The 12,583-nt window shown below is 49.7% G+C and overlaps 1 protein-coding gene across 1 annotated transcript in view; it reads left to right on the plus strand.

Moving 5' to 3' along the window:
- The window catches only part of unc5db (unc-5 netrin receptor Db), a gene marked incomplete at both ends in the record, with an annotated part of 422,972 nt that overhangs the window by 316,817 nt on the left and 93,572 nt on the right, over positions 1-12,583 (plus strand). The window contains 1 exon segment of the mRNA XM_084308131.1: positions 5,857-6,237. Coding sequence (XP_084164257.1) covers positions 5,857-6,237 — 381 coding nt within the window.

The raw sequence follows: 12,583 nt of genomic DNA on the forward strand, positions 1-12,583 counted from the left end.
TGCCAAAGCCAAACAAAACAAACAATCAAACAGAGAAAACAAAATAAATCAGTACATTACAGACGGAATTTCTAGTACAGTCTTTATGGTGGTTGCATTCCGCTGGATGTCCTTTTCTTGTCACAGCAGCTCACAAATCTTGCTGCTGTGTTTGCACATTCTTGTATTTCTCCCAGTAGGTATGGGAGTTTTGAGTTATTGTCCATGTTTCAAAGTCCTCTTTGGGTGTTTGCAATTTGTGGGAAGTATATGTCTCTGATGTCTTGGTATAGTGGGGCAAGTTGTTAAGAAGTGGAGCTCGGTTTCCACCTCATCTTGTGTGCAGTGGGTGCATAGTCTGTCTTCTCTTGGGAGCCAGGTCTGCCTATGGCGGCCTTTCTCAATGGCTAGGCTGTGCTCGCTGAGTCTGTACCTAGTCAAGGATCTTCTTAGTTTTGGGTCAGTCACGGTGCTCAGGTATTCTGCCATTGTGTACTCTCTGTTTAGGGCCAAATAGCATTTCAATTTGCTCTGGTTTTGGGTTGTTTCTTTCCAATGTGTCAGATAGTTTTCTTTTTGTTTCTTATAATTTGATTTAGTCCAGTGTGGTTACTGTCTGGTGGTTCTGCTTGTGTTTGTGAGCAGAGTCCCAGAACCATCTGGCTGAGTGGGCATCTATCGAGGGTCTCTCTGTGGGTGAGGGCTATGTTGTGGAGTGTGTCTGGGTCGCTTTCTTTTAGGTGTTTGGAATTTGAATGCTCTTTTTTGAATTTTTATGATTAGTGGGTATCTTCCTAGTTTCTGCTCTGCATGCATTATTGGCGTTTTCCGTTGGGTGCGGAGAATGGATTTGCAAAATTCTGCATGCAGAGTCTCAATTGGGTGTTTGTCCCATTTGGTGAAGTCTTGGTTTGCAAGTGGGCCCCAGACTTCACAACCATATAGGGAAATCGGTTCTATGACGGAGTCTAATATTTTGAGCCAGATTTTGACTGGAATGTCCTAATATGATGTTCCTTTTTATGGCATAAAAAGCCCTTCTTGCTTTGTCTCTCAGGTCGTTTCACAGCTTGATTGAAGTTCCCTATAGCACTGATGTTTAGGCCGAGATATGTGTAGTTTTTTGTGTGTTCTAGGGAAATTGTGTCTAGGAGGAATTTGTGTTTTTGTTGTTGTAGGCTGGGCCTTTTTTGGAATATCATCTCTCTCTCTCTCTCTCTCTCTCTCTCTCTCTCTCTCTCTCCTCTCGCTCCCCTCTCTCGCTCCCGCTCCTCTCTCTCTCTCTCTCTCTCTCTCTCTCTCTCTCTCTCTCTCTCTCTCTCTCTCTCTCTCTCTCTCTCATCTCTCTCTCCTCCAGTCTCTCTCATCTCTCACTCCTCCAGTCTCTCTCTCATCTCTCTCTCCTCCAGTCTGTCTCTCTCTCCATCTCTCTCTCTCTCTCCTCCGCTGGCCGCCTCTCTCTCTCTCTCCCCTCCGCTGGCCGCCTCTCTCTCTCTCTCTCTCTCTCTTTCCTCCGCTGGCCGCCTCTCTCTCTCAATCTCCTCCGCTGGCCGCCTCTCTCTCTCTCTCTCTCCCTCCGCTGGCCGCCTCTCTCTCTCTCTCTTTCCTCCGCTGGCCGCCTCTCTCTCTCTCTTCCGCTGGCCCGCCTCTCCTCTCTCTCTCTTTCCGACCGCTGGCTGCCTCTCTCTCTCTCTCCTCCGCTGGCCGCCTCTCTCTCTCACTCTCTCTCTCTCTCTCTCCTCTCATCTCTCTCTCTCTTCTCTCTCTCCTCTCTCTCTCTCTGCTCGCTGGCTGCCTCTCTCTCTCTCTCTCTCTCTCTCTCTCTCTCTCTCTCTCTCTCTCTCTCTCTCTCTCTCTCTCTCTCTCTCTCTCCCCTCCGCTGGCTGCCTCTCTCTCTCTCTCTCCCCTCCGCTGGCTGCCTCTCTCTCTCTCTCTCTCTCTCCCCTCCGCGCTCGGCCGCCTCTCTCTCTCCCCTCCGCTGGCCTCTCTCTCTCTCTCTCTCTCTCTCTCTCTCTCTCTCTCTCTCTCTCTCCTCTCTCTTCTCCTCCGCTGGCTGCCTCTCTCTCTCTCTCTCTCTCTCCCCTCTCTCTCTCTCTCTCTCTCTCTCTCTCTCTCTCCCTCCGCTGGCCGCCTGCGCTTCTCCCCCCGGGGCCAAGGAGCACTTGGAAGTATATAGACCTCTCTCTCTCTCTCTCTCTCTCTCTCTCTCTCTCTCTCTCTCTCTCTCTCTCTCTCTCTCTCTCTCTCTCTCTCTCTCTCTCTCTCCTCTCTCTCTCTCCTCTCTGCTCCGCTGGCTGCCTCTCTCCTCTCTCTCTCTCTCCTCTATCTCTCTCTCTCTCTCTCTCTCTCTCTCTCTCTCTCTCTCCCTCCGCTGGCTGCCTCTCTCTCTCTCTCCCCTCCGCTGGCTGCCTCTCTCTCGTCTCTCTCTCTCTCCCTCCCTCCGCTGGCCGCCTCTCTCTCTCTCCTCCGCTGGCCTCTCTCTCTCTCTCTCTCTCTCTCTCTCTCTCTCTCTCTCTCTCTCTCTCTCTCTCTCTCTCTCTTTCTCCTCCGCTGGCTGCCTCTCTCTCTCTCTCTCTCTCTCTCTCTCTCTCTCTCTCTCTCTCTCTCTCTCCCCCTCCGCTGGCCGCCTGCGCTTCTCCCCCCGGGGCCAAGGAGCACTTGGAAGTATATAGACCTCTCTCTCTCTCTCTCTCTCTCCTCTCCTCTCTCTCTCTCTCTCTCTCTCTCTCTCTCTCTCTTCTCTTCTCTCTCTCTCTCTCTCTCTCTCTCTCTCTCTCTCTCTCTCTCCCTCCCTCCCTCCTCTCCTCCAGTCTGTTTTATAGGCAGGGACATGTTTAATAGTGTTATACATGAACCTAGTTTTGTTTATGTTGTTGGTTGTTTTGTTACCTGTTTTTACCATATTTTACATAAAGACATATCTGAAGATGATATATCTTCTCAAGGGAGAGGATTTTTTTTTAAATGTGTATTTAAAGGGGAAAACCACTCAAATAAAACAATGAATGGTGTTATTTCCACGGCCTGAGACAGTTCAATCAATATGTGTGAACATGAGCTACTCTCTTCTCTCAAAGCTCCAGAAACCATCATCAAGAATCAAACTTGTGACGTCATCAAGTATCACGTCTGGAGCTGCTCCATTGACAACGAATAGGAGACGGATTCTGTGGACCCACAGAACGCTTGTTTTTTGTTTTATATCCAAATACTGTAAATGTTATTCTATAGTAGTAGTAGTAGTAGTAATGTGTTAGGATTAGGGGTGCTGAGAGGGTGAGAACGCAATCACAGAGGGAAGAGATGTCGAGACAGGAGGCAGAGACGAAGTAGTAGTAAATAATCAAATGTATTTGCAGAGCACGGTAAACAAGGCACGTTACAAAAGAACAAAACAGACTCAGCCGAGCTGGCACTGATGAACAACGAACTGTGCACACAAACATAAAAGGCAACAAAACAGAATACTATCGAAAACCTACTTAGACAAGAACCACACTACAGGGTGAGGACGACGTCGACAGGAACAGAGGGAACGGAGGAGTAATGTCACCACACAGAGAAGCAGACCGAACACACATATATACACTGACTAATTACAATTGGCCACACCTGCCAACCCAGTCTAAAACACAGAATCACAAACAACACCTAGACACAAAAGCATTGACACCATAAACACAACTAGACACCAAGCAATGACACACACAATTACCAGACAGGGGACGACATCAAACACAGACATGAATGGCCCAGGATAACAAATAATTAGAAATCCACTCAATTATTTGAAACCAACATAAGATGGCCGACCGCACCATCGGGCTTAGGTCACCAGAGGGAGGTAGGGAGCCAATGTCAGGAGGAGAGAACTGTCCACTGTCATTCTCATGCCCGGCCCAGCCAGGGCCGGGCCCTGGGAACGTAACAGTAATGTACCTATGAACATTCCCATGGTGTGCTCTCAGTGTCGCCTATAAAAACCTCCCCAAATTCATCGTCTATGGAGCAGCTTCAGACTTTACACTTGATGACATCACACGTTTGAGTTTCGTCGATTTGGGAGAGAGTTGAGATATTTTCACAAATATTTTTGTACCATTTTAGACTGGATTAACATGTATGAATTCTGAAATGGGGGCATACTGTAGTTCCCCTTTACTTGGAAATCAGTAGCTTCCTAATAATTGCTTGAAAAATCTATAAAAAAAAACGTTTTGGAAAAGTCACTCAAACCCCCCCCCCCCCCCCCCCCCCCCTGAAGCAGCTGGTGTAATGCAGAATGGTGATGAATGAGTCCTTTTGGACCTGACCCCCCCCCCCCCCCCCCTGTCTCTCTGCATTACTTCTGCTTCTGAGTGATTTTTAATCAGAGGTCCAATTCCAAACCGATCCCTCAAGGACCTCAACCTGAGGTCCATTTCATTAACTCCTCTCATCCCTCCTCCACTGCTGTTTTCCCGCTCCACACGGTGCCGTTCTTAAAGATGCACACTCCAGCGATAATCTGATTCTTTTCCGCCGGGCCAGAGGGGGAGAAGTGGCTGAAATGCAGCGCTGATGGAATGCGGGCTTGAAGGGGCAGCGTCCGCTGCTGGGTACAGTTCCCCGCCCGGAGCGCATTAGGTGGGATTTATTTCTAGTGCAACCTCCATCTCTCCTCACACCTCCTGATTTAGCTAGTTCTTCATGAATGACAAATGAGTTGTCTTTCCCCACACACACACACAACACACACACACACTGCAGTAGTTTCATAGCAATTACCCGAACACGTTTTCCTCCATTACATCTACTCACGCTTGTCATTTATTTCCTTTCCTACGTCAGAAACGATACATCGCACCGTGTTACATTCGTATCTTCATCGTATATATATTGTGAATTCGACCGGAGAAGGTAAAAACGATGCAAGAAGAGCTGGTTAAAATTCGGCGCTGAAAACCAAACCAACCCGACAGCCGACACGGACTGAGAGAGCCCCGGTAATTAACGATTTCCCTAAAAATAAAACAACATTAGCCTCCCACCTCGCACCCCTTGCCAGGCAACAGCTGGAGGAGCGGCAAGGACTGTGTGACTCCGCCCGCCTTTCTTGGCACGGCGAGTCTGAGGGCGACCGCCCACTAGATCGATACGGAGCGCCTCGCGCGCGCTACATTTGGCAGCATTTGTCGCGTCTAATGGCCGCGGCTGAAGACCCCCCTCTAGGGCCCATTGGGTTCCCTATTGGGGTCCCCACTGGCAGCTGAAGGACTCAGTTCACCTATAGACCCCAGCAGGTCCTCTCTCCCTCTCCCCCTCTGTCCTTCAAGAGGGTGACTGTGTGTGTGTGTGTGTGTGTTGTGTGTGTGTGTGTGTGTGTGTGTGTGTGTGTGTGTGTGTGTGTGTGTGTGTGTGTGTGTGTGTGTGTGTGTGTGTGTGTGTGTGTGTGTGTGTGTGTGTGTGTGTGTGTGTGTGTGTGTGTGTGTGTGTGTGTGTGTGTGTGCGGAGGATCTGACTCCAGCAGATGGGTTATGGAGATCAAGCTGTGTGTGTGTGTGTGTGTGTGTGTGTGTGTGTGTGTGTGTGTGTGTGTGTGTGTGTGTGTGTGTGTGTGTGTGTGTGTGTGTGTGTGTGTGTGTGTGTGTGTGTGTGTGTGTGTGTGTGTGTGTGTGTGTGTGTGTGTGTGCTCGGTAATTAAATCTTAACGCCCTGACTGTGGCTCCAGGCCCTGGACCTTCTGTCCAGGTTGTGCCCCCTTACCCCCCCGTACCCCCCTTACCCCCATGCCTTGGTCACTTGCCCGGACATATGACTGGGCTGTGAAGTTTGATTTTCCACGGTCAGGTCTCGGACGACGGGGTCTAACCGTGTTCGCTGTGTCTCTCTCCGTAGGCAACCCGCTGCTCCTCAACTCCTCGACGCAGCCCGACTTAGCGGCGGGACGGACGTACACCACCCCCCTCTGCTTCCGGGACACCCTAGACAAAGAGCTCTTTGACCCGCTGCCAGACATCAAGGTCAAAGTTCAGAGCTCCTTTATGGTTTCACTAGGTGTGGCCGAGCGGGCGGAGGTCCACCACGCCACCAAGGGGAGGCCCCCGGAGACCCTCCCCCGGGGCCCGAGCCGAGACCGCTGCTGCAGCACGGCGGAGAGGGGCTGCGAGAAGGGCCCGCTCAGCCCCCCCGACGGGCTCTTCCACCTCCCCAAAGAGCAGCTGAGGACCGCGGGTGTGTTCGGCCACGCGGGGGGGCGGCTGGTGGTGCCGAACACAGGTGAGCTGCTCTATACGGCAGAGACACAACACCTTGAAGTCACAGAAGGGAGCCACACGCAAGGGAGAATCGGGTTTAGCACAAATCTGTCAAAACTACACTTGTGGTTGTAATTATAGCAGTAAAGTCGTGCTTCGAATTCAGTGAAAAGTCACGTTCCCTTATCACCGACCTGTCACGTGAACAAGCACATAAACTTCATTAACCCTTTCACTGCCACACTACAGAAGGTTAACCTTTAATTTAATTTATTTATTTCGCACCATTTCAGAAAGTGTATAAAGGTGCTGAGTAGAGGCAAGAGACGCAGATGGGCCTATATGGGGCCTCAACTCACTAAATCATTGGATAAGTTCATAAAACAATACAATACAAACTATACAAACCACCCTCGGAAGCCAGCCTCTTTGATGTGGGACCAGAGTTAAGGGCATGGCTACAAGATACGGAGTTGGACCTCTGACGTTACACGAAAGAAGAAGAAGAAGAAGAAGAAGAAGAAGAAGAAGAAGAAGAAGATAATAATAACAATAATAATCAAAGTAATAATAATAATAACAAAAACAACAACATTAATAATTAGTCTAAACAAATTAACATGAAACTGTAAAACAAAGTGACATTAATGGTTTTATGAGATTGAAGCTATTTATTTAACAATGTATATTTAAGCTTGGATTTGAGTGATGAAATAGATGAGCACATTTTTATTATCGAGGGTTTTGAATTCCAAATAGTAGGACCTCTAAATCTTATACTGAACTGACCTAATGTTGTGCGGAAGAAATTACGATGAATATTGTTTGATTGCCTTGTTGGATATGAATGAAAAGTGCAGTTAAACATAAAAATACATATCTGGTATACATTCATATCAAAGTATTTTAGGTTGTTTAAAAAGAGGAAAGGTTAACCCTTTCACTACCACACTACAAATGGCTAACCGTCTGTAGTGTGGTAGTGAAAGGGTTAACATTATGCAGTGTGGTTGTGAAAGGGTTAACCATTTGTCGTGTGGCAGTGAAAGGGTTAACCCTGCCACTAACAGTGGACACGCATGGTTATAGTGAAAACCTTATCTCGTTGTAATCCCCGTAAACACATGTAAGCTGTTGCTAGGATCCATATGTGCTGTTGCTAAGGCAGGTAGCTGCTTGTTATTCCTCTACTACACCCTCTGCTCTCTCAGGCAAACAGGGGGTCACTCTCTTTATCATGACCGGCCAACAAAAATGGAGCGACTGGATGAGTTTTTGCGATGACCGCCGCTGCGGTTTTCGAGGGGTCAACAGTCTGTGTGAATCGTTGCACTTACATCCCTCTCTCCCGAGGCCCTCCTGTGTGTGTGTGTAATAGGGGGCCCGCAGCGGGGGCCGGAGAGGCCCCACAGAACCCAGCCTGCTCCAGCCCCCCTTTCTGGCTGAGGGGTTTAACCCTGCCACACTACAGACGGTTAGCCCTTTCACTACCACACTACAGACGGTTAACCGTTTCACTGCCACACTACATAAGGTTAACCCTTTCACTGCCACACTACAGAAGGTTAACCCTTTCACTACCACACTACAGAAGGTTAACCCTTTCACTGCCACACTACAGAAGGTTCTATTTCATTACGGCTTACGCTCAGCATCATTCTGCACTGTACTTCACTTCGTGCACAAGCACTGAATAAAAAATTCCACCATGTACCTTTACATCCCAACATTCGTCTGGCCACACCCCCATCCGCTTACCTTCATAAGCAGGTGTGTGGTCACCTACTCGCCTCCTTCTTCACTTTCACCACAAGGAAGTGCCTTCGGTAGATCCCACACTTGACGAGGTTGTTAGCTGAAGAAAGTTGAGACGTGTTTACATTGTTGCTTGTTTTTTTCTTCTCTCATATATTCGACAGAAAAAAACGAAGTCATAATGTCTACTTCGGAGGGTCGCGCTCACAACGCCACTCTTCACCAGCGGTTCTCCATTGCCGCCTCCGTCGTGCGTCTTGGAGCGGGGCTGAGACCTCTCTCGTGGTCGGCAGCCACGCCCGGTAGGCGTCCGATGGGTAGTTTGCCTCTCCAAGGAGCTGGTGCACCAGTGCCGTCTCCTGTGCGATGGCCTGGTTCCGGCTCTGGTTCCGGGGAATTGTCCGCTGTTGGGCGGCCGGTTCCCTTGGTTGCGGGGGATTTGAGACGCAAACTTTTTGCGTCAGCTCGCTCCCGTCGCAAGATGGTGGCTTACAGACGCGAACGGCCTGGTTTTGGTGAGTTGCTGGAGCCAGATGAGGATGCCCGATGGAGACAGAGGACTACATGATAGAGGCGGACGGGTTCTTGTTTGAAGGCCCGGTGGAGACATCTTCCCTGCCTGTCCAGGTAACACTGGAGGGGGGTGAGATGTCTCCTTGGGGTTCCTCGTTCGAAGATGTTGGGGTAGAACCTCTGACTCGTCTGCGGGATGCCCTGCTATCAGCCACATCAGAATGTGGCTCCTTGACCAGTAGTCTGCTGCATGTGAGGGACGTGGGCTCGGAGGAGGAAAGTATGCAGGGGGAACTGCGTGCTTTGTTTCCCGAGCTCATGGCGGCGGCGGCGGCAGTCGCAAACGGCGTGCCGCTGCCGCAGCCACTGCCTGTTCCTGTCCCTGATGATCTCATAGGTAATCTATGGCAACGTCGCCCGGTGAGAGGGGTGGACGTTGTCTACCCATTTTTCCCCTCAATGGCGGCCTATGTCCGTCAGGGCCAGGTGGTCTCCCACATCATAGGCCTTACTCCTGCCTACGTGCAAGTCACGCGGGTGGCGGGTTTGGTCAACGGTATGAAGGAGGGCGTGCCACGGCTTGTTAGGCCGATGGCGGCGCTCCTTTGTCCGGAGGTGGTGTGGGAGCCATTACGGAAGCCGGTTCCCCAAGGGAAGTCGGCGAGGCGGTTGGCATATTGGAGCGACCAGTCATTTATCACCGGAACACAATCTCTAGCTGCCGCGTCTAACATCGCGCAGCTGGCGAGATTCATGTCCGGGATATTGACGGGCGGCACGGAGCTGACTGATGTACAACATGACCAGCTCGCCCAGTCGGCAGGAGCCGTCCTGCATCTGATTCAGCCGCAGGCTATAGCCGCTGGGAAAGTGCGCGCCCTGGCAACTCTGACCCAGCGCCACCTTTGGCTGGAGCAGGCTTGTGTGCCGGAGAAGAAGAGAATTCCACTTCTGACGGCACCCCTCTCCGATGCTGGACTATTCGGGACGGCCCTGCAGTTGATGACCTCGACTTGCAGAGAGATGCAGGAGGAGCGCTCCGTGCTCCAGCCTCATTTCCCCCCTCCCGATGTCGCCGGTGGAGTCAGACGGCTGCCACGTCGTCGAGGATCCTCCGCCTTGGCCGCCGCTGCCACCACCGCCACTGCTGGATCTTCGGTGAAGAAGGCCAGGAGGAGAGAGGGCGCCTCCGCTACTGCAGCCGGCCCATCTACACCCGGAGGCGACGGTAGGGATCGTCGAGACCAGCCGCCGATCGTTTACCGTCCCTCCGGGGCTCCCCGAGGTGGCAAATCCCGAGCGGCTCGTGGCAGGCGTCACTAAGACCCAGTTACTTTTTCCCCCTGTGGTCTCCCCCTGTTCCCTTCCCGGCCGGCTATGATTTTGTTCAGAAATAAAGAGTCCCCTCTAAAGGGGGACTGTATTTTTTGTTAACAAACTGTGTGTTTATTCACCAAACATATGATGGGGTTGCAACGTGTGAATCTTCGCTAGTATGGGTTGATAGGAGGGTTACATTCATGTTAGAGCTTAAGCAAGGCCTGCAGCCTACACTCGGTTGAAAAAGGGTTTTTTCTGCCTCGACCTGAATCTCCACATAAAGGTAGAGGCTCTGTTGCTTACACAGTGATATTGAGCTACAACACTATTGTGTTGGGTTTGCCGTAATGCTCTTATGAAAACGTACCACGGCTCAGCCGTTCTCTCTCTCTCTATCAATGTTTTTTCTGTGTTACAACATGGATGCGGGTGTAGGATTCACACATACACGCGACTTGGTCTTGCTATAAACCCTGTTCACAGATTGTCTGTGGTTAGCGTGCATTGTATTAGCTTGCGCTATTCATTAGCATTGCTACTAAAGGTATCATATGGCTATTGTTGTTGTTGTATGCAAGGGTTGGGCTTGTGAGGGGGTACCGGATAAACCCCTCCTTCCCTCTTCTGATTGGTCAGGGGGTTTATTACCTCTCTTATTAGTTCAGTCAGGGCCAAGCTGTTAGGTGGCTTGGCAGGGAGGGGGGGGGGGGGGGGGGGTGGAAGGGTTTCCCAGACTCTGCACCCATCACAGGCGTTGAGTCTTGGGTTTCCCCCCGTCATAGCACACGTCACTACGCACGTTGCTATTGGACGATGGCTTCCGTGAGTTAGACCCGTATGTAGGGTCTGTTATTGTCAAGTGTCGGGATAGAGCGTAGGAATTAAGGTTCCACTACGCTCGATATACACGTAACTTGAGTCGGTTGGTCACATGACTCAATGTTACCGTGGCTTTTCAATCTATGGCTCATGTGGGAAGTCTCTCTGGGGAGTTCCGTCTATCCTCTGTGGTAGGGATGACGGGATATAAAAATGTAAACAGTTTTTATCCTCTGCTGCGTCAAGTGGGATTCATGTCAGTCGGTGTTTCTTTCTTTTTTAATAAAAAAGTGTGGAGAAGTGCACCACACCCTTCTTGTCGTTCTCCCAGGCGCCTTGAGGGATCAATGTGCGGTCTGGTTAGACTGTCCATTGATATGTTTTTGTGTCCCGACGCATGCATAGTGCTGGCTCGGGGTGTTTCTGATAAGAATCATGCGGGTGACTAGTACGCCTTGGTTACTTGTTATTAAAACAGCGTTTTTATAAAGCAACTGGGATGGGTTTTTTTTCCCTCTTCCGAGAGCCTGTTACTGGGTCTCGACGGATTCTCGTTCATATCTGGGGGATGTTAACGGAATAGATCAGAACATAGGTAGAGGGGTCTCACGCCCTTGGGGTGGGCCACCGAGCACGGTTCAAACCGGCCCGTCTGGGTGGCGCCCCATTTTCATGTTTTAGATCAACACGCATATCTGCCCCTCCCGTAAGCCTCCAATAGGGAGGGTATCCTCCATTAGGGAGGGTCGGGGGGCTCGGTCCTCCCCGGTCTGATGGTTGTGGGGGGCCTCAGCGGGGTACATTTGTCGAGCTATGGCTCCCGCTCAGCTCCTCTTGTGCAGAATGATGCTGAGCGTAAGCCATAATGAAATAGAACGTAAGGTTATGTATATAACCAAGTTCTATGAATTATGGTGACGCTCAGCATCAGACGCCGCTGCGGCCCTTGATCTTGCCTTGTGGTGAAAGTTTGGGAAGGAGGCGAGTAGGTGACCACACACCTGCTTATGAAGGTAAGCGGATGGGGGTGTGGCCAGACGAATGTTGGGATGTAAAGGTACATGGTGGAATTTTTTATTCAGTGCTCGTGCACGAAGTGAAGTACAGTGCAGAATGATGCTGAGCGTCACCATAATTCATAGAACTTGGTTATATACATAACCTTATGTTAACCCTTGCACTACCACACTACAGAAGGTTAACCCTTTCACTACCACACTACAGACGGTTAGCCCTTTCACTACCACACTACAGACGGTTAACCATTTCACTGCCACACTACAGAAGGTTAACCCTTTCACTGCCACACTACAGAAGGTTAACCCTTTCCCTACCACACTACAGAAGGTTAACCCTTTCACTGCCACACTACAGAAGGTTAACCATGAGGTCAGAGGTCCCACAATGGAAATAAGCTTTTTGGCTTTATTGTGTTTTTAATAACCTCTATGATTTTTTAAATGTATGTATTCGTGCTGGGCAGTTTTATATGTATCTTTTATGAATGATCAAATAAATTCAATCAATCAATCAATCAAACCCTTTCACTACCACTGTGGTAGTGAAATGGTTAACCTTCTCTAGTGTGGTTGTGAGAGGATTAACCCTTTGTATTGTGGCAGTGAAAGGGTTAACCTTCTGTATTGTCGCAGTGACAGGGTTAACCCTTTGGTAGAGTGGTGGTAGTGAAAGGTTTAAGTGGAACACTTGCACATGTGAGTCATGGCTCTTCATCAGCTGCCGTTTACCGGTAGCACCTTTTTGTTTGTACCATGGCAAAGAGCTATGTAACAATTGTATTGTTCAAAACCACTTTCGATATAATTTGCATAAATACTGGATTGTACATAGTATAGCGTTGTTTCTGGTGTATAGATAGAGATTGCATTTTTAATGTTGAATGAATTTATTTTGGTCTTCCTTTACAAAGCAATGTACAGTAGTAGAACATTTATAAAAGA

The sequence above is a fragment of the Notolepis coatsorum genome (assembly GCF_963971535.1).
Source record: "Notolepis coatsorum genome assembly, chromosome: 2".
Classification (NCBI taxonomy): Eukaryota; Metazoa; Chordata; class Actinopteri; order Aulopiformes; family Paralepididae; genus Notolepis; species Notolepis coatsorum.